This window comes from Mesoplodon bidens (assembly GCF_964165515.1).
Source record: "Mesoplodon bidens genome assembly, chromosome: 14".
Taxonomy (NCBI): Eukaryota; Metazoa; Chordata; class Mammalia; order Artiodactyla; family Ziphiidae; genus Mesoplodon; species Mesoplodon bidens.
In genome coordinates, this window is record NC_138170.1 from 44,000,810 (window position 1) to 44,025,574 (window position 24,765).

General features: G+C 45.6%; 1 protein-coding gene across 7 annotated transcripts in view; it reads right to left on the bottom strand.

Moving 5' to 3' along the window:
* Positions 1 to 24,765, bottom strand: part of SPTBN1 (spectrin beta, non-erythrocytic 1) — a 197,909-nt gene that overhangs the window by 91,868 nt on the left and 81,276 nt on the right. Inside the window, exon 1 of one of the 7 annotated variants that reach the window (XM_081254832.1) lies at positions 17,698 to 18,266. The exons of 5 other annotated variants lie outside the window; for them this stretch is intronic. In XM_081254832.1, the coding sequence (XP_081110958.1) occupies positions 17,698 to 17,806 (109 nt within the window). In that variant the 5' untranslated portion in view covers positions 17,807 to 18,266. Of the gene's footprint in view, positions 1 to 17,697; positions 18,267 to 24,765 lie in introns of those variants that run through there. One more of the 7 variants, XM_081254833.1, reaches the window with a different exon arrangement.

The window sequence follows — 24,765 nt, forward strand, 5'->3', positions numbered from 1 at the left end:
AGGTAGTGCCATCGCTGTTGAAAATTGCTCCAGGCTTCCCTTCTGTATAGCCTGTACCAAGGAGTCACGATCAGACTTCTAACTCCAAAATTCTACTTCAGGGCTGGTACCCTTCATCCCACTTTCTCAAAGTTCCTTTACAGATAATTTTATAGACTAGCAAGATACCAGGCAAATACAAACAAACACACCACCACCAAAACCAAAATATCTAAACAACAAAAATCTCAATACCGTGAGAACAGAAATGGTGAGTCTATGATACGGTGACAAATAACTTGTACCACTGGGGAAAAAATCAGAGTCCGCACTGTCAGTTCAGTCCCTTATTCTGCCAGAATTGCCAAAGTAAACTACCATCAAAGAAAAGGAAACAAAGCCTTCCAAGATTAAGCAAGGCTCGAATTTTACATCGCATCCACCATGCTGCCCCTCACCATCGTTGCCAATTAAGAGCAAAAGTCAACAAATCCGTTACAGTTGGAATAGGATCAGGAATGTCCACTTCTCGGCAATGGCTTTCACCAAACCAAGGTTTCCCAGGTCCTAACAAAATGCTAATCCAAGATCTACAAACACCCAGGCCTCCATCATCCTGTGGGAAATACTCTTGAGAGGCAGCACAGCAAAGTGGTTAAGGATTCAGAGTCCAGAAGCAGCCCGCCTGGGTTGGGATCCAAGACTCTACCACTTACTAGCTATGTGTTCTTGGGCAAAGCATCCCTTGTACCTCAGTTTCCTCACCTCCACAATGGACATAATTCTTATTTCACAGGGATGCTGTGAGGAGCATTAGAACGGCACTGGCCCCCAGTTAAGTATCAAGAAGTTTTAGCTGTATTACTATTACAGCCACTACCACTTCTGGGCTAGAGTTTAAGGAGGGACCTACTTTCCTTCTCTGTTTGCATGAGGACATGCTTCTCTTTTGCTTTTCCTCTCCTTGATAGCCTGTTAGTTCCACCGCAGGACTGGTTCTGTGAGCCCAGAGAACAGAGGAGCCATTTTTTTTAGCAGTGGGCATCTACCCAGCAGAATCTCATAGAAGCGTTTGGTGAAATGAAAGTTACCGAAGATGGCCAGTAGTACCCTCCATGCATTTATTTGAAGAGGTCCTTAAATCTGCAACCAATGATGATCTAACAACCCTTCGTAACAGGTAACAGAAGTGATATACAAGTTGCTTGTGCAAGGTCATTTCACCAACATCAGCTGCTAAGCACCTGATTCCTTGTACATATGCCAAGACTAGCTGAATGCTGGCTAACAAAAAGGAGGCAAAAACCCCAACTAATAATAATAAGCATTAATAATTGAAACAGAAGGGAAAAAATATACATCATATCCTAGCCAAAGTCTAGCCGTTCCCCCAGCATCCCTCACGGTTCTGCAGCCCCCTCTGGTCATATCCCATCCCCACCCCCAGGCACCCACCATCTCATTACCTAATCCTAGTCACACTTAAAGTTGCAGCTCAAATGTCAACTCCTCCAAAAAGCCTCTCTCACATCCCACAACCCAGGAATGTTATGTGCATGTCTTAGAACACCTGCCACTTTCTACCTAGTATTCTCTTTTAGAATGTAACTTCAGACAGTGGCTGTCCGTTACATCTCTGTGTTTCTGATGTGCTTATTAGCATTGCAACTTGCTCACCTGTGCTTGTTGAGTGACTGCATGGGTGGACATATTTGATGGCTCCTTTAGAGATCTTAGAGCTATGAAGGTGTTCTAAAAACATACCCTGCCTTCATCCACAGTACTTATTCTTCATTACTGAGGAGGCGCAGGCTATTCTAGTCCAACAGCCAATATGAACTGGGAAATCAACTACAGCATATTATAAGCAACTGACTTCCAGATTTTTTTGACAGTTGAGTTTTTTAAAAATTTATTTATTTATTTTTGGTTGCGTTGGGTCTTCATTGCTGCGCACGGGCTTTCTCTAGTTTCAGCGAGCGGGGGCTACTCTTCGTTGTGGTGTGCGGGCTTCTCATTGCGGCGGCTTGTCTTGTTGCAGAGCACAGGCTCTAGAGCGCAGGCTCAGTAGTTGTGGCACATGGGCTTAGTTGCTCCACGGCATGTGGGATCTTCCCGGACCGGGACTCGAACCCATGTCCCCTGCATTGGCAGGTGGATTCTTAACCACTGCACCACCAGGGAAGTCACCCAACAGTTGAATTTTGAAGACAAGTTCTAGATAACAATATTTATCACCAAAGTGAAGAACCTAGAGCCAACAGTGAAGAAACTGGGCCTACATACACCTCCCATCAACGTTCTAGCTTTAAGTCATTACTTGAGCCATGGAAGCAGCAGAAAGAAGAGACAGATCTGGGTGATGACAGGAATTAACATAGACCATCACCGTACCCACCTTTCCCTCTAACTCTGCTGCCATAATCTAAACTGAATCAGATTCTGGAGGCTGCCCTAAGCACCCACACAAACATGTTTCTTTTGTGCTACAGGTTAATTCCTGTCTCACCCAGGATAAAGGAAGAAAGACAAGGTTTTCATGATGGCCTAAGCAGAGGTGTGTTGGGACCCAGTTTTCCAAATGTAGGTAAGCACATTTTCCCTCTCTTTTTGGTTCAGAGGCTTGAGGGCAGGTTCAAATGAGTCGTTGGTACCTAGAAACCGAGCAGTCTGGCTGTCACTGAGTCACCACCACATCACTGCATCAAGAGATGCTTGGCTGCAGGTATTTCATCTCCAACAATTTGGGATCCAGAGTCCTCACAGTATTAGCAGTGGATCTATATCCATGTCTGTTAACTACGTTCAAAAGGATCCTGATATGCCAAGGCTCAAAATCACCTGAATTTAAGCTATTACATGGCTCAACATCCCCCAAATAGCCTAACTGCATTTACCAATCACTGTATCCACACGTGGGTGAAAGTGTGCTCTGTCCTTTAAGATACGTAGATACGTTGCCCATCCCCACAATATTATGCTCCTTGCAATATCAAAGATAAGCAAATAAGCAGACTGCATTGTTTTTAATGGAAGGATTTACTCAGCAATAGCAACAGTCTTATCAGAAATTGACACGTGAGAAACCTATTGGTGAGCCTTCCATTTTCAAGCTGTGTATTCGATTTGTTGCTAGGTTAGATGGTACACTTTTTTTTTTTTATTAATTAACTTATTTATTTTTGGCTGCATTGGGTTTTTGTTGCTGTGCACGGGCTTTCTCTAGTTGCGGCGAGCAGGATCCACTCTTCCTTGTGGTGCATGGGCTTCTCATTGCGGTGGCTTCTCTTTGTTGCGGAGCACGGGCTCTAGGTGCGCAGGCTCAGTAGTTGTGGCTCATGGGCTTAGCTGCTTCGCGGCATGTGGGATCTTCCTAGACCAGGGCTCGAACCCGTGTCCTCTGCATTGCCAGGCGGACTCTTAACCACTGCGTCACCAGGGAAGTCCCTAGATGGTACACTTTTAAACACCTGTGAATTTGGCTAGATGTCAAATAATTAAATACACGTTTTAAACAAAATTTTAAAAAATTAAAATGAATGCAATCCACACATGTGCTGACAGACACGTACACTATACGCCTTGCTATGTGCCTCCACCTATTTAGAAAAAGCACATGCTCTAAGTTCAAAGAAGTGTTGAAAAAGGCCCCTCCTTGCTGCAGAATTTCACAAAGTCACCCATTTTGTCACATGCTGGCTAAGAACCTTGCCACCTTACTTCACCTTTCTGATCCTCAGGTTTCTCAATCCACAGAGCAGACGTTATACCACCTACCTCACAGGGCTACTGAATGGATAAATCATATGTAGGTGAAGGTACCTGACTTATACCTAGAGCTCAGGCTGGAAAGCCCACAAAAACTTTTTTAAAAGTCACGTTCAGGGCAAGAGAAAGGAGCTTGTGGTTTCACTTTTACATCACAGGCATCAGTAGCTTCCTGAGCAATGTGGTGGAAAGGGTGTGACTGCAATTCCAAACCAGACCGCATTGATCCGGCCCTCACAGTACCCGCGGCTTACCGCGTGGTGACACAAGCATGACCCATCCTGAACACAGGGCGGGCAGCGACTCCAGCAGGGCCGACTACCAGCAACAGAGGGGCTTTCTGACCCTGGGGGAGAAGAGCTGACCTCCAGAGGGAGGAGGAAGGAAACCACATCATAAATCTCACCCCCAGAGGGTAGGATGCTTTCTGAGGAGCTAGGGCTGAGGGAGATGCTTCAAAGCAGACAAGACACTGTGCAGGCTGCTGCTAGAAGATGTGGTCCAACTGCTCCCTCCACACCCAGCCACACCTAGATCCTCCCAGGAAGATAAGCATCTAGGAGAGGCAGTGTGGAGGAGGGCTCAGGTGAACACACAGCCAGGTGCGACTGCCAGGCCCGGCCCACCGCTTACTAACCGCCTGCCACTGAGCAAGTTGCTTCATCTCTCCAAGGCTTAGTTTTCTCATCTGTAAACAGATCTGTGCCCATCTCTAGCATTCTCCCGAGTATGCGGTGAGGTAATGCATATAATAAATGGCACAGAGTCAGGTACTGAAGAATAAATGTTGGCTATTGTTACTGAAAGGTCTCTGCTTCCTTCCTCAGTGAACACCATACCAGCTGAGTGTACCTGAGCACAAGGACAGCCTCGCCATTTGTTTCCCCAACAAAAACTTCTTAGAATCGATAATGAATTTGTATTTTTCATAGGGAGTTCACGAATTATGATGTAACCGATTGTCACAGCAAGCCAGGAAGAGAGGGGAGGGCCGGTGTTCTTCACTATGCAGGTGTATAAAGCAGCCCCCCCTTCCTCATATATACCCATTCAAATCCTATTACAAAAACTGTTTTCCTGTGTCTTGACTTGTTTGTGAGCTTCTTGAGGACAGGAAAAGAAACTGTGCCCCAGTGCCTAGCAAAGAGCTACAGACAGAGGCCCTCCGTCAGGCAGAATATTCAACAGGGGTTGAATAACACCATTCATTATTCCAATGATCAGGGCTCCTACTCCAATAGGAGTTTTGTTTGTGGGTTTTTAAGGCAGGGAACCTTAGAAGATGAGTTACAGTGTGAATTCCCACTGGGGGAGGGGGAACAAAGACAGAAGATCCCAAATCAACTGCTGCATCACAGAATGATCTGGGCCTCGCTTTACTCTCCTAAGAAAGCACTGAGCAGAAGAGCAGCTCCTGATCAATCAAAGAGGGAGTCAGGACCCAGGACACAATTTATGTGTGCAGACAATTATGAGCTCGTAGGAAAACGAGGTAAGAAAGGTCACTTCAGAATCCCTGGATGACAAATGGCTGAGATGAACATCTGGGTCCGCCCTCCCATCTGACCCCCCAGCACGCCAGGGGCAAACCCTCACCAAGACAGCCAGCGCCAGATCTGGCCCAGCAGATCTCGCTCTAGTGCCCCTCCCTCAACTCCAACCCTCTCCCTTCCCCAAAAGCCATCTGAATTTACTACCCTGATAAACAGTGCATGTGGTTCTGTGGCCAAGAACTCCTAGTCAAGTCCAGCTACAGTCAAGCCCACTGCGGAATGAGTATGACTTTAAAAAATTGTTTCCTTGTGTTTCAAGTGAAAAAATAACCTCCCGTCTCAAAATTGAAATCATATATATTTGCAGAAGAAAACCAAAGATCTTTTTAAAGCGGGGGTGGGGGAGCGGGAGTTGGGGGTGGAGATTGTAAGGCACTGAGGGCTGGTAAGTAGTAGTTCTTGGGCCAAAGTTAGTTTTCTCCATGGCTGTTTCTTCAGTTTAAAAGACCAAGCTTGCACATTTAGCTGGTATCTAAACTTCTGAGGCTGTGCCTTTATTTGCTCAGAGTATTATTAACTGCCTGGCTTCCAGAAAAGCATTACTCATGAGGCATCACTCTGAGTAAAGGCATATTCAAATTAGAGAAATCACATTCATTTTATTTACAGCCACACAATATAAAGCTCTGAATGGCTACCACACCTAGAAGAATGGATTGCAGTTTCACGGGGTACACTTTTACCTCTTTTGCTATGTCCTAGTGTCACCCTTAAGCTTCTCTCCTGGTCCAACTACTCTTGCCCACCCACTCAAAAGGAAAAAGAAAAGCAACAAAAATGAAGAGACAACCTGGTGCCTAATTAACTTCCAAGGACCGGTTCCTCTCTCTGCAAGTACCATAATGCCGTGGGCTCCCCTCTCCTCTCCTTCCCACCAAAGTTAAGTCAATTCCCCAGTGCCCTGTAGGGTACAGGGACTACATGAGGGAGAGCCCTAGGGTCCTATCAAAATTTCACGTTATCAAAAAAGGAGAGTCTAGACTCAGATAAGCTCTTCCTGAAGTTACAGTTTAGCCACATCATAGAGCCAAAATCATTATCATGAGAGATTCATTCATTCATTCAGCACATTATTTACCATGTGGCTGGTGAGGCCACCTCTTCTCAGGGAATAAGAGTCAACAAGGAAGAAGAAGTGCTAACTCACTTTAAAACAACTCTGTATGTGTTACTACTGCCTGCATTACTTTACTCATTCATTCATACACTCCTTTATTTATGAGACATTTATTTATGTGCCAAGCACTAGAAAGGAACGCAGGGGTGAACTAACACATACAGACATCATCTCCGTCCTCTATACACAGTAATAGGTGCTTTTATGTATAGTTAGGGTGACCTAGCGCCCAGCTTGCCTGGTACTTTAAGAGAGATTCTCTCTCTCCTAGAATCTGGGAGATTCCCTGGATGTGGGACAACCAGTGCTAAACTGGGGAAGTCTCTGTCAAACCAGGATGAGTTGGTCACCCTATTTATACAATATACAAATTTAAGCTTCCCAACCACCCGCCAAGGGCTATTTATTCTTCCCAGTTTTTTTTTTTTTTGCAGTACGCAGGCCTCTCGCTGTTGTGGCCTCTCCCGTTGCGGAGCACAGGCTCCGGACGCACAGGCTCAGAGGCCATGGCTCACGGGCCCAGCCGCTCCGCGGCATGTGGGATCTTCCCGGACCGGGGCACGAACCCGCGTCCCCTGCATCGGCAGGCGGACTCCCAACCACTGCGCCACCAGGGAAGCCCACTTCCCAGTTTTTACAGATGAAGAAAACGGGACTCAGTGAGGTCAATGGTGGAGCCAGGATTTGAATGCTGGCTTATATGAATCCACAGCCCATGAACTTTCCACCACCGTTGAGTTTCTAAAATGAGAGATAAAATGTCCTAATTCTGAACACAGTCCTTCTCACGACCGCCTGCTGCTTCCCTGCTCCCCTGGTCACTGCCACCCACTCTCCACCACAAACTCTGTGCAGCTGGGATTTCATCTGCTTGGCAGTTGTTCACAGATAATACACAATCTCCCTCTACCACTGCAAGACTGAAATTTTTTTATAGCAAGTCGTTTAAACCTCTGTAGGAATAAATGTCTTCCTCAGTAGAAATCAGGGCATCGTTTTCAAGCACCAGAAACACACTTTGCACTAGACTTGTATTCACCTCTCAACTACTATACAATCAAGCTAGCAATCTACAGAAACTCACTGGCATTTAACAGTTCAAACAGACTAGGCAGATTTTCAAAGGCTCTATCCACTTTAAACCAGACCTTCAAAGTTTCTCTTTAAAAAACAAACCTAATTCAAAATGCCAAGGCCACATTCCAAGGGATAACCACCATTTGCTTGTCAGTGTGGCCAAAATAATGTCTATGGTTTGTATAAGGATTTCAGGCAACACACACACACACACACACACACACACACACACACACTCCTGCAACTAGTCGTGCTTAAACCCACAGCTCTCACTCCAAAATTCCAACACAACTGCACTCTCAGCGGGGTGTGTGTGTGTGTGTGTAAAATTCACCCAAATAATGACACAGCCTATGTAATTTCCTTGCCACCAGAGAAGAACAGAGCCTCCGGACGTTTTACGTTTTGCTCACATTCTTCATGAATGAAGCGTGCCTCAGTGATCCTCAAATTAACTTTCCACTTGCATCATTTAAGCATTAAAAAAAGACTTTAAGGCCAGATCGTTCACAAGGCCTTTGTGAGACCAAATATAGGCCAGCCTGTGTCTCCATGCTACTGTGTGTGATTACTGGATTTGCTACTCAAAGGTCCTGTGCCTCTTGAAAACAAGGTTGGGGGAGAGAGAGAGAGAGAAAGCCTAAGAGAGGTCTTTCAAAAGCAAACACAGTAGAGGCATTCTACAGAGGGCAGCTAATGTGAGTCTGGTTACAGTAGTCTCTTCTGACGACGTGCTGGACGCTCTGGCTGCAGCACTAAGTGCTCCGCACGCTTTTTATGAACTTGGGAGAGGCACCACCACTGTGTCCTCAACCAACATCAAAAGTCACTAGGCTCAAGTGACTGCTGCCAACCCTGTGTACTTTCTAAAGGGCAACATAAAAGGGGGTGTTTTCGGCTGGGTGCATTTTCTGGCAAACTCAACGCTCTTCTACACATGCTGAAGGAAACCACACCCGGGACAGGTTTCGGGGGTGGGGTTGAGGCATTCAACTCAAGTTCAAAAGACTTGCCGCTGCAGGGTACTGCTTTGCCTTTTAACCGGGACGTGTAATAATAAAGGCTGCTGTTGACTACTGAGGGCCCACCGTGTGACGGAACAATTTCCATGGAGAATCTCCCTTACTCTTCCAACAATCTTATTACACAGAAGTTGTATTACCCCCATCCCACAGAAGAGACAGCAGGTTCAGGTTGGTAAATAAATTGCCCAGATTTGGAAAGCAATTTGGCAAGAGGCACAGAAAATAACCACATGTGAAATGTTTGTCATATAATGTTAAGTAAAAAATAAAAACAAGATGCCAAGACAAAACTGAATCTATATAATGACTATAACACTGTTAAACTGTATATAAACAAGAACTATCAGAAAGTTAAGATTTGTTGGGACTGCGGGATTTTACATGAATTATCCTTTCATTTTTATTTATTCTGGAGATGACCTGATATGGCTGTGAAATAATAAATATAAAAAATGTTGGAGTAATACAAAGAACAGCTAGAAGTTTAATTTTTGTCTATTAATAACCTTCAACCTTGCCTTTGAAAGAACACCATCTGAACACTACTGCTTTCATTACCCACACCCTTTCCCCTGTCAGATAGGTTCTGGAGTGATGCCAGTCAGAACAGAAGTCACTTATCTCCCCGCCCCTTTTCTTTCTTCTAAGGGGCAAAAAATTCTGGCCAACAAGTTTCAGCAGGTGCTTTTTCTCCCCTACCTAATCAATAACCAGTAATTTTAAAGCTTCACCTGCAGACTCACAGGAAATAAGCGCTTATCAAGTAACAGATATTTAATGTATTTCAAATCCAGCTTTAACAACAAAACCTGAAGGCACTTGCTGGGTAAGTTTGATATATATGAAACCGGACTAAAGTCTAACCAACTGCAAGAACACCAACATTCATTTAATTAGGATCATTTTAGTAAGATGGAGTGTGGGGAGGAGGGGGTATTTTTGCTTCAAAAAATAGTTTTAAAGTATATCAGGGCTTCCCTGGTGGCGCAGTGGTTGAGTCCTCCTGCCGATGCAGGGGACATGGGTTCGTGCCCCGGTCTGGGAGGATCCCACATGCCGCGGAGAGGCTGGGCCCGCGAGCCATGGCCGCTGGGCCTGCGCGTCCGGAACCTGTGCTCCGCAACGGGAGAGGCCACCGCAGTGAGAGGCCCACGTACAGCAAAAAAAAAAAAAAAGTATATCAAAGGTTTAAGTCATGAAGCAAGTATGGACTTAATAAGCCTCTACTTCCCAGGACACCATGTTGAAATTCTGGAAGAACTTAGAGAAAGTAGCCCAGGGTATTTTTGTAATTCTCCATTAATACCAAATGGATAAATGAAAAGAAACTGTGGTTTTTTAACTTCACAAATTTCTAGAACTGCAGGATTAGCAAGTAAGAGAATCCTAGCCAAACTCTACAAAGATTTATAAAGCTAGGAATTAACCAAACATGCTTTAAAGCCCTGTAATCTCCTAGGGTAACGTTAAACTTTAATTAACTATTATTCATTTGGATACTATATTATTTTTACAGTTAAAATGATCCAGTTTACTTAACACACACACACACACACACACACACACACACACACACACACACACACACACACACACACACACACACCTCCTTCCTTTAAAGCAGACTATATATGAAACACAAACGTTAAACCTCAGAAAGGTCATAGCCTCTTTAGGACTATTTCCTTCTTGACTCAAGGGGTAGGGGGGCAGGCAGAGATTATTTCCAAGGCAGCACTTCTTAGACTTGTCTGTGCATACAAACCACTTGGGGATTTTGCTAAAAGGAAATTATGCCTTAGTGGGTTTGGGATGAGCCTGAGATTCTGCATTTCTAACAAACTCCCAGGTCATCTACAGACCACACTGAGTAATAAGCTTCTAAGTACCTTGCAGTTCAAAATTCAAGGAGGTTATGCTATTTCTGTTTTTCATCACAACAAATGCAACAGCCTCCTAAGTGGTCTCCTGCCTCTTCTCTTGACCACCACCCACCTTCCAAAACAATCATTATACTCAGGAATCAGACTGGCCTTTCCTTAAGGAGAAAAAAATCAGAACAAGTCACTCTCATACTTAAGATCCTTCAGTAGCCTCCCACTGCCTTCCCAACTCCTTAACTTGATTTACAGGACCGTGCATCCTCTGGCCTTTGTTTACTATCCCTTCTAGTACCCCTCCTACCAACACTTCCTCACTCTGGACTCTAAGCTCCGGCCACCCTGGCCCTGCTTCAGTTCCCGTACCTGGGTCCCCACCTGGAACAAGTTTATTTCTCCACCTGCTTCTACTCATCAGTAAGCTCTGCAGCATAGCTGAGCCACGCTTACTCATACACTTCCTAACCAGAGGACAGCTGCTTACTGAAAAGCAGGCGATCAATAAATATGTGTTGATCAATAAATAAGTGTTAATAAACAAAGAGAACAAAAAAGCATGTCCTATACTGCTTAAAACACTTTTATCATTTTATTTCTTAGGAGTCTTCTTGCTTTAAAATAGCCTAGATTAGTAACCAACTACTGAGCTTTTGAATGGCAAGTCCTTTGCATCCATGATATACAAACAACTGCCAGATTTTTAAGTAAGCCAATCAAGCAAAGAATACTGAAGTTAGAAAAAGGCTTTACAATGCCCTCATCATTTATTTCCCCCTGTCATTAGTTTTTCATGGCTGGGGCTTCTAAGAGTTGATAGAAACTTGTCAGGCAAAAGGGAGAAAAGGCACTACAATCTAAACATGGCTGGGATCTACCTGGCGTATTTTTGATAACATGCACAAGCATGATTCCAGTAGGAACATATGAATGGCTGTGAAGCTCTGGTTCACTGGAAACTTGAAGCTCTGACAGATTATTGACCCCATTTGGCAGTCATGAGTTGGCTGAGGCCTGCAGCTGTTACATGGCTCCTCTAGTTTAGCAGGGTAGAGCTCATTCCTGACTAGCTAAATACCTTTTCCACTACTACACAATTTTGTTCTAAAACGTACTTTTCCCTAACTCTTCATTCTTCAATAAGAAATCAGATACAATATCTGCTCCTATCTGGGAGCAATTCATGCCATCTCTTCTTCCCAAATCCTCCCACTCCCAAATTGCAAAGAGGGTACAAATGATCCAATAAGGGAGCGTTTCTCAAACTTGAGTGTACATCACAGTCACCAGGGATGCTAGTTAAAAACCTATGACTAGGCCTCACCCAGAGAGTTTCTGATTCAGTAGGTCAGAAGCAGCGCCTGAGAATTTATACTTAGAGCAAGTTCCCAGGTCATGACGCTGCTACTGGTCTAGGTACCTCATTCTGAGAACCACTGAAACCAAGTATTCCATAATACTACTTCATTCATTTACTCCTTAATAAATACTTAGTGACTACTATGGGTAAGACAGGCTGTATCAGACTTTTGTCTTTATGCTCCCAGACTTTGTGAAATGTAAGGAAAGCAGAAAGGCAGATACTCAAACTGTAACCAAAGGCAGGATGTGAAAATCACAGGAGAATGACCAAGTGCTTAAACTTTACATCTTAAAGGAAAAGAATCCAAGCAGAGATTCTGATCACCTCTCCCTTGAATTAAGTGGCATCTGAATTGAACCTCAAAAAAAAAAAAAAAAAAAAAAAAGATCCTGACATAAGAAATAATTCCCAGGGGGAAGAAACCAGGAGAGCAGGAAAATGCAGGGTAGGTTTAGGGAATCATGAGTACCGTGGAGTAAGGAATAGCAGGAGCTGGAGGTGGGCAGGTCAGCTGGAGTCAAATCCCAAGTTTTTGCAGGGAGATCTCTTATCAGAGCCTGCATTTAGGGAGGCTGGGGCAGCTGCATGGCGGGGAGGGGGGCATTAGGAAACCACAGAAAGAGACTAACACAGAGGAGGCAGCAGTGGGGCTGTGAACAGACCCCTTTCTAGGCCCAAGGCATGAGAAGAGGTGAAAACTGGGAACACAATCATCTAGAAAGCTTCCTCAGTAGCCAGGACGTTTAGAGTCCCATTCTTTCACTACCGTAAGTGGTATCTTTTCCTCAAACGGAGTAACTATCTCCCTCCTCTTCTTCCTAACTGGTCTCCAAGAGTCCTTTTTACAGTCATCCCAGTCAAGCACTGGACTTCAGCTAAAAGAATCAGTGTTCCCTTGACTGTCAGTGTTCCTAGACCACCAAAAACTGAGGGCACCACATGTCCAGAAATCTGAGCAGTTCTGCGCTCGTTAATTTTCCATGCCGCCAGAATGTATTCATGATATCTGGGTAATGGGTATCATGGCTCATACCTAACCTACACTTTGTGGTCCTATAGGAGAAGATCAAATTTGGAGTCAGAAAACATGGATTCTGGAGAGGTAGCCTCATACTGGTTGATCTTAATCCAGTGATCTATTTCTTTATAAAAAGGAAGAGAATACCCCACAGGATTATTATTAGTACTAAGGAAATGCCCACTTATTTAGAATTTACTGAGTACTGGCTTCCATGCTGGGTACTCTGAGTAATCTCATGTAGTTAATTAAGCAAGATGGTACATATTAAAGTGCTATAAATATTAATAATAATAATTAATAGTAGTACATCACTCAAAAAAGATTCTAATTCACAAATCTGCTTGGAAGTTCTAAATTTTGAGTTGAAACTGTTGTAAGCTGGCGAAAAGAGTTTTTTTTTTAATTGGTGACTTATCCCACAAAGTTATGTGGGCTTAGAAAAATCTATAGTATCATAGTACAGCATTGGCAGGTATCCAGACCAGAACCCAGAAAATGTTCTTATAAATCTTGGCCACCCCAAAAAAACCAGGGTTATCATTTGTCACCAACTCTTTTCACTGCCACAGTGGGAAATATTTGAAGGCTATTACTTTATATCTAAGAACTTAAAGTTTTCTTCATGACAAGCAGGTGTAAACCCAGCAATCTTCTCTCTCTGTGGTTTATGAAAGTAAACAAGACAAACATCTAGGTCCCATAACAAACCGGAAAGTTCTTTTTAAACACTTAAGAATGCATTTTCCCCATGATCTGCGGGTATAAAACCAGCAAAATTCCTTCCCTAACAGTTTAGAAATCAAAACCAAAAAAATGAAGAAATTCAAGGAGGCAACCCTGAGAGAGCACGTAATAAACTTGAGTGTAACGCATTCCCACAGCCTGCAACTCTTTAGTCTCCCTCTATGTCCCAATGAAGACAGGTGACTCCATGATTCCTTCTGGACAGCTGGAAAAATTCACTGAGCCAGAACAGCTAGAGAAAGCACCTTCTCCAGAAACACCAGGTGCTGGATGTCAGGGTCAGGCTGCAAAGAAGGTAGAGAAAGTTCATGTTGGTGTATTTCAACTAGATTCTGTCTTCATTACAACTCCACTGCCAGAACTGATAGAATCAGTGCTGTGAGGGGGCAGGTAGGAAGAAGAGAGAAGCAGGTTGGGGCTGGCATTTCACAAGGTCACCTTCGCTCTCTTTTTTTGCAGAAATAAAATAATATTAATATCTAGAAGTCTGGGAGGAGAAAGTTCGAGAGCAACAATGTTCAGCCTGAGCTCAACAGTGCCTGGGACCTGGAACAAGCTATTTGACTCTACCTTTTCATCTTCAAAACCTCGCGGGGTGGGGGAGGGGCAATATAGGGGCAAGGGATTAAGAGGTACAAACTACTGTATGTAAAATAAGCTACAAGGATGTACTGTAAAACACAGGAAATAAGCCAATATTTTATAGTAGTTATAAATGGAGTATAACCTTTGAAACTGTGAATCATTATATTGTACACCTGAAACATATATTGTACATCGATTATACTTCAATTAAAAAGAATCTCCTAAGTGTGCTATGAACACAAGATGAGATATAGACAAAGCTCCCACTAACACGTCTGGTGCATGGTGAGCACTCCATGAAATCTTTTTCCCACTACCCAACAGAGGAGACAAGGAGAAGCTTTCTGGAATAATGGAATGTAAGCACACTCTTAAAAAAATTGTAGGAAGGATTTCTATTGGTAAAATGGAAGGGCAGAACCTTTGAGGCAGAAGGTAGACAATGAAGGAAAAACCCAGGGCTGGGTTTCATGAGGAACTGCAGGCCTGCCTACCTGGAAGATTTATTTGGTTGGAATGTAAAGAGCTGGAATAGGAATTTCGTGTCTGGGGCCATTTGGGGGAGGGTCCTGAATGCCAGGCTAAGGAGCCTGGAATTTAATTTACGCAAGAGGCAGGCGCAACAGCCTCTGAGTAGAGGCGGAGCAGGAGTATCGTCTGATAAGGAGTGGAGCTGGTTGAGGTGAAACTGGAGAAAAGGTATCATCATGAACTTCTCCGTTACTACAAACACATTTTTTAAAAACATGTGAGGTTTTGTTGTGTTTCAGCAGTCCTCTCTTATTTAAAAAAGAAAAACAAAACAACAAATCTAACTGTATAAGATACACAAACAGATTCTGAGGAAGGTGGTAACTTAATCTTGCAGGTGAAATTCGAAAGAGATCTCAAGCGCGCAGTGGATATGCCTGTCAGGTGTGTGCTGGGCGTCAGTGGGTAATGTCTGAAGCCATCAGAGGTGGAAGGTCCTATCTCTTATGCCAGGAGCATCAGTGTGAAAGACATCACTGCATCTCGGCCCCTTAAGCCCCTCAGTGAGGTTTTGTTTCTAATCACACTTATTTACTTACTGATAAATCTCTATAAACTATTTTATCTAAAAGACCAGACTCACTTTAACATTGTATTTCCCTTAGCTAGAACACTAAAACTCCGCCCCCTCCTGAGATTTTTAGGATCCAGGGTGAAAATATTTGAAACCAAGAAAACTGCAGAAATATCTCCTACAAAATCACAGTACTCTCAGACTCTAAGGTGTAGGCGCTAAATGAATAAGTTCATGTAAGAGGCACTAAAAAAAAAAATCGATACAGATTCAGAGGTGTCGTTTGCCAGGATTGGGTTATAAGTACTAGGAAGGATTAAAGAGAGGAAAAAGGCAGCTTAGTAGGCATGTACAAAATTAAATCAGCAGACAGAATCTATATGTTATCAAAGATGTGATGATTGGAAGAACTACAAATACTAAACTAAACAGTAAGTAACAAATACCAAACAGGGGTCGTGGGGTAGGTGGGGATGGGAAAAGGTTTTATCAAAAATATTCCTCAAGTTGCTTAAAATGCAATCAAGGATGATGCCAACTGTCTGTAATTCTCCTGGGATCCACCATACTTGAGGCTTAATTCACCCCGTCTCAGTTCCCCAACACGGGTGGTTTTCTGTTATAGAAGAAATACCAACACTAAACTTGTGCAACCTCTAAACCGCAATATTTAGAAATAAGAAAGTTATCTGCAACTAAATTAGGGGACAAAGGTCATTAAAAAAAATCACCACACAAAATGTGGAGCTCACCCCTTTTGAAGGGATTTCCTTGGGAAACACGAGGTAAAATATCAAAGGCACGCAGTGATTTTTTTCAATTTAAATTTTACTTTTCCAGAGAGGACAGTTTAAGACATTTCCTGTGTGTAAGCTCCACCCTCCTCAGTGAGCAGTTTTACAACTGTCCTCAAACCTTTCAGAGTAACAGCCTTTTGTTATGGGTGGGCCTGTGGGCACACTGCTCCCCACACCTTCTTGTATTGGTTTTCATTTCTTCTGAGACTACAGGAGGGGGTTGACTGGCCTCAGTAATAGGTTTTCAGATCAAGGATCCTCCTTGGTGCTTTCTCCTTGGCAGTATGATACAACGAAGTGAGGAGTCTGGGTCCTTTGAAGAAGAGGTGCATTCTGAATTCTCAGAACCTCAAACCTCAAACTGTGGGCCTTTGCTCACACACCCAGAAGATAATGGACACACCCCACTCCTCTATTTACCATCTTCAAGTCCCCACCCCGCCACCAGCTCTGGCTCCCCCTAAGTTTTCCAAAAAAGCAAATTCTACCTTCGAAGAGCTCAAGAGGGATGAAGCAAAGACACACAACCATTCCCTAGAGAGAATGGAGCTTCCTCTTAGCTAACTGCCCAAGGAATGCAGCACAGCCTAGCAAATGTTTAAAATCATGTCCTGTTCTGCCTCTTGTTTTCCAGAACAGTGTCATTACTGTCAACTATTTCACAAGACAAATAAACCTGTGAATGAAATATAGCCTCCCCGTCTCCCCAGTGAAAACATTCTAAGACTGAGCTGCTTCCTTCCTTCCTCCTCCTCCTCCTCCCAGGATCCACATTTGCGGCACCAAGAAGAGTTAAAATAAGAAACATACACCGTCTGCAAAGGCTACTTTTTCACAGCACTAGAATCATTCCCAGCCTATTACCGATTCCAGGGGCTTCCTAACGGAAGGAGTTCTGTTTTCAGTTACAAATCCTTTTTCATGTGTAAGCTCCAAGACACCACCGGCCAGGCCTGCTGGCTGGGCAGGGACAGCCAAGGGAAGGGGGCTGCAGGGGCCACTTCGGCCGCAGGCTGCAGGCCCATCACCCCACACACTGCTCTCCATAAAAATATTAGATTCGTTCAACTGTTTGAGATTAATACAGACTCCAAGAAACCTGTAATTGATCCAACTAATCTAACCCAATAGCACTGGAATGACAATAACTGGTTTTCATTATAAATTACATAGCTCACTAAATTGATGGCAAGGCTCTATCCCAACACAAGACATCAAAAGGGTTAAAATGAAGCTTCGGAGTCAAAACTGTAATTTACCCAAGGCTTAGGAACAAAAAGACCACTCCCTCCTTCCCTTTGTTATTGTTCTACAGGGTGTCCAGCAGTGCACTTTACACCTTTAGGCTTCCCAGAGGTAAAAGGCTGGGTGCTGGGAGACGGAGGCGACCCGGAATCAAATACTTGCATACTAATAGGTCTATTATCATTGATCTACTAAAATGCAAAGACGGCTAAAAAGAGAGAAAATGTGTGTGCAGTGGGCAGCAGATACCTGACAACCAAGAGAGCCCAAGGGAAACTGGAGAGAGAGACTCCAAATGGTGGCTTTTCTGGAGTGAAGACTGAGAAACTGTCTCCTTTAAGTAGTGAATGGGGTGCTCGCAGCCAACCAGAGGCTTTGGGGCCCGGCGCGCGGCCGCCGGTCTTCATTAGGGTCACGTACCATATGGCACAAATAAACCCTCAGAACCCCTGGAGGCAGCACGGCCCCCGGGCAGGCCCGGCCTTTGAGACGGGAGTTTACCTTGTAGCTGCTTGAATCTCCCTTCCAGCTGGTTGTAGTTGTAAGGCACCTGCCCCGTGTAAGCCGGCGACAGCGGCCCGGAGATGCTAGACGTCCTCTGCAATTCCATTATGCCCAGCGTAACGCCCCGGCGAGCTGCACGGTGGAAATCCCGCTCCGGCCCCCTCCTACCCCCATCCAACACGCAGCAGCTTCCGCAACGCTTGGCTCCCGGCCCCGGCTAAAAGGGCTGGACCTTAGGCAAGCCCCATCCCGGTGTGAAAGTCCAGCAGGCAGATCTGATAGGAAGTTGGCCGCAGGAGAGTCCACCTTAGCCCGGCCACTCACGCATCTAATTCCTTGTGGCTTTCCTTCCTTTTGTGGCCCTTGGCTCTAGGCTTGAAATAAATTACCGAGGAGGGGCGGGAGGACGGAGGGAGGGAGGCGCAAGTCCTACTTAAAATTTTTTCAAAATACGGCCAATCCTAAACATGCCTCGGTCGCCGAGCCCGGGAGCTCGCGGGCACAGCGCACACACCTCCTCCCTGCTCCCCTTGGCGGCCGCCGGTTTGTAATTTAATCAGGAGCCACTCGCCGTGCGCTGGGCGGTGATGTCACCTGATTAGCATAACTGCATTGTAGAGGAAACGCAGGCTGTACCACGAGGGGCGCGGGGGAGGCCGGCCGGCCGCCCCCCACCCACCGGCCGCCGCGGGGCCGCCGACCCCCGGGTCGGGCCCAGGACGCGCCTGCAGCGGTGGTACCTTCCCAAACAAAGCTGCTGGAATTACAATCTTTTGTTGAGAGCCTCACGTAACGGAAAAGTCTCCGATTACTATCTCATGAAAAGGAGGCGGCCCGGTAGGGTAAGGCGCCCCGCAGGTCCCCGGCCGGGGCGGCTCCTCCACTATTTAGCTTCAGGAGCTCACGCAGCCATGCGGGCCGCGCACCTGGGCGCTCAACGTCCTCACCGCGCGGGCGCCGACCACGCGGAGGCGGCCCGGCCGTGCCAGCGGGTCAAAGAAAAAGTCCCTCTGGGCGTTGGGCAAGGCCACAGCGAGGGGGGCGGGGGGGAGCGTGTAAGTTCAGGCTCACGGAAGGATCTTCTCAGCAGACCTGCCGCTGCCAGTAAAAGACGTTAAGCGGAGGTTTTCCGGGATATCACCGGCCCTCTAACAGTCACTCAATGCAAGCTTTATGGGAGCAGCGACTTTGCAAGGCATTGTGGGAGAAAGGTACACAGGTAAACACCTCCAGGATCCCTGACCTGGATGATTTTAGGAACCAATGAGGAGATAAAAGAAATCACCCTGAAATCCTACTGTGATTTGTAAAACAAAGCCTTTAAACTTCTGAGTTCTTCAAAAATTTAAAACTCTCCTCCCTAACTTCTCCCACCAGTCTCAACCAAAAACAAAATCCTCTACATAGACAATAACAGTGATCAAAATGTGTTCTTGGGAAATAACTGACCCTAGTTAGCCACCCACCCACCCATCCCCTTTCTCAGTAACTACAGGCAGACAACAAATTACAAATTTAGCGTTTCAAGAGTGTAGCCTTGCAGCCATACTCACTGAAGAACGTAATTTCATTCCTAAGGGATTCCAATCTGCCCTGAAGAGATGGGCCTCCACCACAGGTTTACTTTAGTCCCCAGGGCACTTGTAATTCAAGCAACTGCACCCTGTTCAGGACTAAAGTTAAAACAAACCCAGAGTCTAGCTAACTGCTCAACTCGGAACAACACCACTCCTTCCATCCACACCGCTGGGTTTTTAATGCATCCAGTGTCAACCTTGAGCTTTCTAAAGCCAGGCCCAGGATTCGAAGATACTTCTCCACATCCAAGATGTAGAGCATTTTCTAAAGCCCCTCTACTGCAATTCAAAACACTGACAGCAAGGTGGCAAAATGCAGGGTCTTGGAAGAAGCACTTGACTAGGATTCCCAAGACCTGAGTTTCTAGTCCTGGCCAAGCCTCTTAATCACTTATGACCTTAGAAGAAACCCTGGATTCTTTCTAAACCTCTGCTGTCAGACAGGGATAATTAATGCCTACCTACAAGATTACTGAGGGGATAATGTGAAAATGCCCTAAAAATGGTCATACTATTCAAAATTAGAAGTATGTTTTGCAAAATGCACCTCTTCTTGATTTTCCCCCCACGTATCACATCAAGGCTACAAAGAGGAGAATGGAGAATTTTCTCATTTGAGATCTTTTTAACGGGCCCCTCTTCACTATTAAATATACTGGTGATATGTTAAGTCTCTAAGTGGCTAGCTATGGGCACACAAAAATGAGACTGCAAAGTGCTTGACAATTTACAACACATTTTTAATCTTTAAGCCACTTAGTGAACAGAGTATGAGTCACCACTCTTATTAGTCTCCCTTTCAGTTCCCTCTGGTACAGGGAAGTAGGTAAAATAAGCTTTCTAATTAGCCAGGTTACATGCGATGTGATGGAGGGAGAGGCTGGGGCTCGTGTAGCCACACTGGATCCTCAAGAGCACACTTAGAACAAGCCAGGTGAAGTGGACACATGTAAATACTAGAAAGAAAGGTTTTGAGGCTAGGAGAGGGTTTAATAACCCCACAGGGGCAGGGAGTGAGACATGGGAATGCTGTGGTGTGATGGGGCCAGGGAAGAAGAGGACCCAGCCCTAATGGCTCCCGTGACCACCTCCACCTCAGCAGTGGGAGGAGGTAAAGGACGGCCAGAGCACTCATTCTTTAGTCCACGCAGTATTTCCTGGACGCCAACCGTATGCAGGGCACACTGCCTGGTGTTTTGGAGGAGTCAAAGATAACTGGGAGAGATGGTAGCCAAAGGAGATGGGACAGATACGCCAATAGTCCAAAACCAGAACAGAGTGAGGAGTAGGTAGGGGAGCTGCAAGAGTTCAGTGGACAAGGAGGTCACATCTGCATAGGAAGGCAGGAAGAACAACTCCAGGAGGGACTGGCATTTGACCAGATCTTGAAGCACAGGTAGACTATCAACAGGCTGGGATGAGGGGGAAGCTCTTCTCCTAGTTGGGGGAAAGCAGCCAAAGTAAAGGCACCAACTGGACTGTCGGGGGAATAGCACCAGCGGGTGCTACCGTTTGACTGAAACATAAGGAACTAGGGTCAGGCAGGAGGAAAGCCAAGAGAGGCAGCCTTGGAACCACTGGAGATTTTTGAGCCAGAGGAGGATGGGTTCTGGGTTGGGCTCCAGGGACGATTAATCTGGCAGTGGTAGATTAGAATGGGTTGAAAGGAGAGAGACATTAAAGGCAGCAAGGTGGTCACTGCAGTTGTCCAGGTCAAAGGGCTAGTCAGGGTATGGCAATAGGAGCAGAAAAGAATGGGATGATGCAAGAGTTAATCCATAGGACTTTGGTAACCAATTCAAGTCCTATGGGACTTCAAAGTCTTTGGGAGGTTCAAAGGCTAGGGGTGAACTTCAGACTCTGGGGTTTTTAGAGCTGGCTGTGGGGTACAGGGGGGGAATGAACATTTTCTTCTAGACAGGCTGCAACTCCACAGGGTGACATGTCCAGAAGCAGTCAGGGACGTGGAAACAGAGCTCGAGGCTGAAGATACAGCCCGTGCACAGACTGAGAGTTGAGACTGCAGTGGGCTGAAGTCTAGGAAGGGATGTAAGAGGCAAGCGGCCCGAGCAGAGAGCCCTGGGGAAGGCCAGCATCTGGGAGGAAGGAGAAACAACAGTGGAGATACCAAGGGATTCATAGAATGAAAGTTCAAGAGAGGGAAGAGATATTCAAGCAGGAAAGGTGGTAGACGGATGGCAGCTCGTGCTGCAGAAAGAACAGGGAACAGAGAACAATCAGAGAACAGGTGATCCAGTGTGTGAATTAGGAGGTCACAGGGATAATACAAGCTGAAGTGAGGTCACAGGGAGTTGGAGAATGAGAAAACAGAAGATGGAAGACAAGAAGGTAGAGGTGGTGAAGGCCAGATGAGGGAAGGGAGCTACAGGACCAGGGAAGGGTTCTGGGGCGGGCTGAGCTGGCATGTCCTCCGCGCACAGGCTTCAGCCCCGAGGTGGCACGGGCAGGAAAAGGCCGGTGGGCAATGGCTCACCGGTGTGGCTGGCACAGGCAGCCTCAGCCAAGAGGAGGCCCACTAACCTTCAGAGGCAGGCGGGCAAGGACGGAGACGTTCTGAGGAGGAAAGTAGGAATTTAAAGGAACTTGCCCAGCTCTAACTCAATAAAGCAAGAGGCCAGGGGTCCGAGTTACAGTTTTATTTCTAGTGATCTGAGAAAAAGAATCCTGAAGACACCTATGACAGAAACACGCAGCGTGTGAATGGGAACATTAATGCGGGCGGTGGGGTTCAGAATGCTCAACAGTCAAGCTTCCCGCAGGAACAGACCCTGCCATCTCGGCCTCTCCCCTCAATCTTTTCTAACCTGAAAAATTACTGTCCCTCCCCAGCACCAAGGATATCAACACATGTGGCCAACCCTGCTAAGTGGCTGTGCCTGCCTTCAAGCTGCATCAAGATCCCAAGGCGTGAGAATTCCCTGGCAATCCAGTGGTTAGGACTTGGTGCTCTCACTGACAAGGGCGCGGGTTCAATCCCTGGTCAGGGAACTAAGATTCCACAAGCCGCACGACACAGCCAAAAAAACAAAAGAAAATGATTCCAAGGCGTAATGAAAGATGGCCACGATTGACTGGTCAAGTCAGCTATGGGACTGAAGCAACTGAAGCCCAAGTAACATGTATCTGCTATCCTTGTGATGCCAGAAAGGTCAAGCCAAGTTGCTATGGTTATCTGTAGACAGCACAAATCAGAAGTGCTGTGGTGTGGTGGAAAGACTCAAGACCACAGTCAGGTTCTCAGGCTCACCCCAACTCCTGAGGACCACCAAGGAGCTAAGTAATTGCACAGGTGCCTTACCTCCCTGGGCCTTGCAATCCTCGCCCACAAATCAAACAGGTTGGAATCTATGGTCATAAAAACTCCTTCTGGTTCTAAATGTATGAGTGATTTGAGTTCAATCTCCACATAAGCTGAACGGCCATAATAACAGCAACATCACATTATTACAGCACCCTGTAGCTTTCATATACATTTTCTCAAGTGAGGTAGGTATTGTGCCCATTTTGCAGACAAGGCAACAGAGGTTCAGAAAGATACAGTGTCTTGCCCAGGGCCGCACAGCTGCTGAGGCAGAGCCACACCTAGATGGCAGACCTATCGGTCGAGCGATGTTTCTCCTATGTACTCAGAGTATACTATCAGCTTACTAATGGTGTCTACGCTTTTCAGAAAAACCCTAAGACTCGATAAATGGTATCAAGGTAAACCTAAAACCCAAGCAAGCCTCCACACGAACCTAGACAACACTTAGTTTGGGTCAGGACCAGGCACGTTCTCTGCTGGTTCACACAGAAGTTGCTACTTGCAGGGTTCCCTTGTTGTGAATGGGTTTTGTCTGGTCTTGTCTTATTCCTTTTCTCATACTTGGTGGACCTATAACTAAGATTCTGTATGATTTAGCATGTAGCACGTGAAGGGGAACACTAAGGGAGTAAGATTGAACCTCTGTTTGTTCCAAGAGGCTTTATGTAGTCTGGGAGGTCAAAAGAAAAAAAAAAAAAAAAGATTGCTTTTCCTGCATTACAGCAAGCTTGAAAGGGTAAAACATGGGGTGTTCATTTCCTGAACATCTGAACATTAGCAAGATTGAAATGTCTGGGAGAGGATGCCCAAAATGCTAAGATGTGATGGGATCTGAACACATTCAAGGACTTGAAAAGCCAACCCAAAGAGCTGGGAAAGAAGTGGTAGGAACAGGGAGTGAACCAACAAGGTTTCACATACAAACTATCTTGCCAAATTCTCTGCCGCTTTCTACTGCTGTTTCCACATCTGCCTTTCGTGTTCATCGCGGTCAAATCCCTCGACAGCTGGACGACCACAGCCAATTTCTCCTGAGCCTTTCTTTATAGGAAACCAAAATACTACTACTAAAATAATCCTCTTCCACCCATGTGGCCAAATAGACAAGCGGGCTCCAAACCATACTACTGCGTTTATGCTCCCTGCAGCTGAAACTTATATTATCTTTCTGTCTCGTCTCCCCAATTTTCCTTCTGTCTTACCTCTCTGGCCCACCCATTCCCTCCTCCAGGAGGCTCCTGCCCACCTCCCCCAGTCTTGAACCTTAACGTGATCATTCTCCTTCTACTTCTACTATATATAATGCCTGGAGAGCCTCCCACCCGATAACTACCTAGTTACGGCTGGCCTTACTCCCCAAAGCCTGCCTCAGGATGCATCTTCTCTTAGAACCCATCCCTTTTTCAATGGAAACGGCCCCACTTACCAGAAAACTCAACCAACCAACCAAGCATACAACCATGAAATCTAGCCAAAACCAGAAAACAAGAAATTATCTGAAACCTCCTTTTCCCACCCCAAAGAACAATTTTCACAATGTCCCACTGGCAGACACATCTGTGACACTGGCATTTCTGTGCCTGCCAAGCTCTCCAGAATGTCTCCGTTCTCAGGGCCTACAGCCTGGGTGGCTGGAAGCAGTCAGCAGCACTTCCCCTCCCCTCACAACCCACAGGACTCCTAGATCAGGGCTGAGACCACCCCCATATTTTCCCCTAGAGCACTGCCCACTGAGTGTTTGGGTCAGGGTTTGGAAATGCAAAGCTAGAGGAGGAAAGGTCGTTAAAAACAGACTTGGAATCTAGGAAGCTGGCTCTGCCACTTTCTAACTTGGTGATTCTGAGCCTGAAAAACTGGCCCAATAATGCGACCAACCTCAAAGAGTTTTTCTATAATTGAGTTAAATGTTTAGAAAGATCTTAGCACCATCATAGCAGCTATGATTACTAGTCTTTAAACTTCTCATAGAGGAAATCTCAAAAACGAATTCTACCCTACCTCTTCACCAAGGAGGCTACCAGCTGGAGGATGTTATAGGTTCCACGTGGAATCACTGTCCTCAGGCTGGGAACCCCTTTGGATTTTGGGACAAGGACAGTTCAGAAAAGCAAGACCAGTCCTCCATCTGGGAAGTACTCACAAACCCCATTCCCTCTCTGTAAC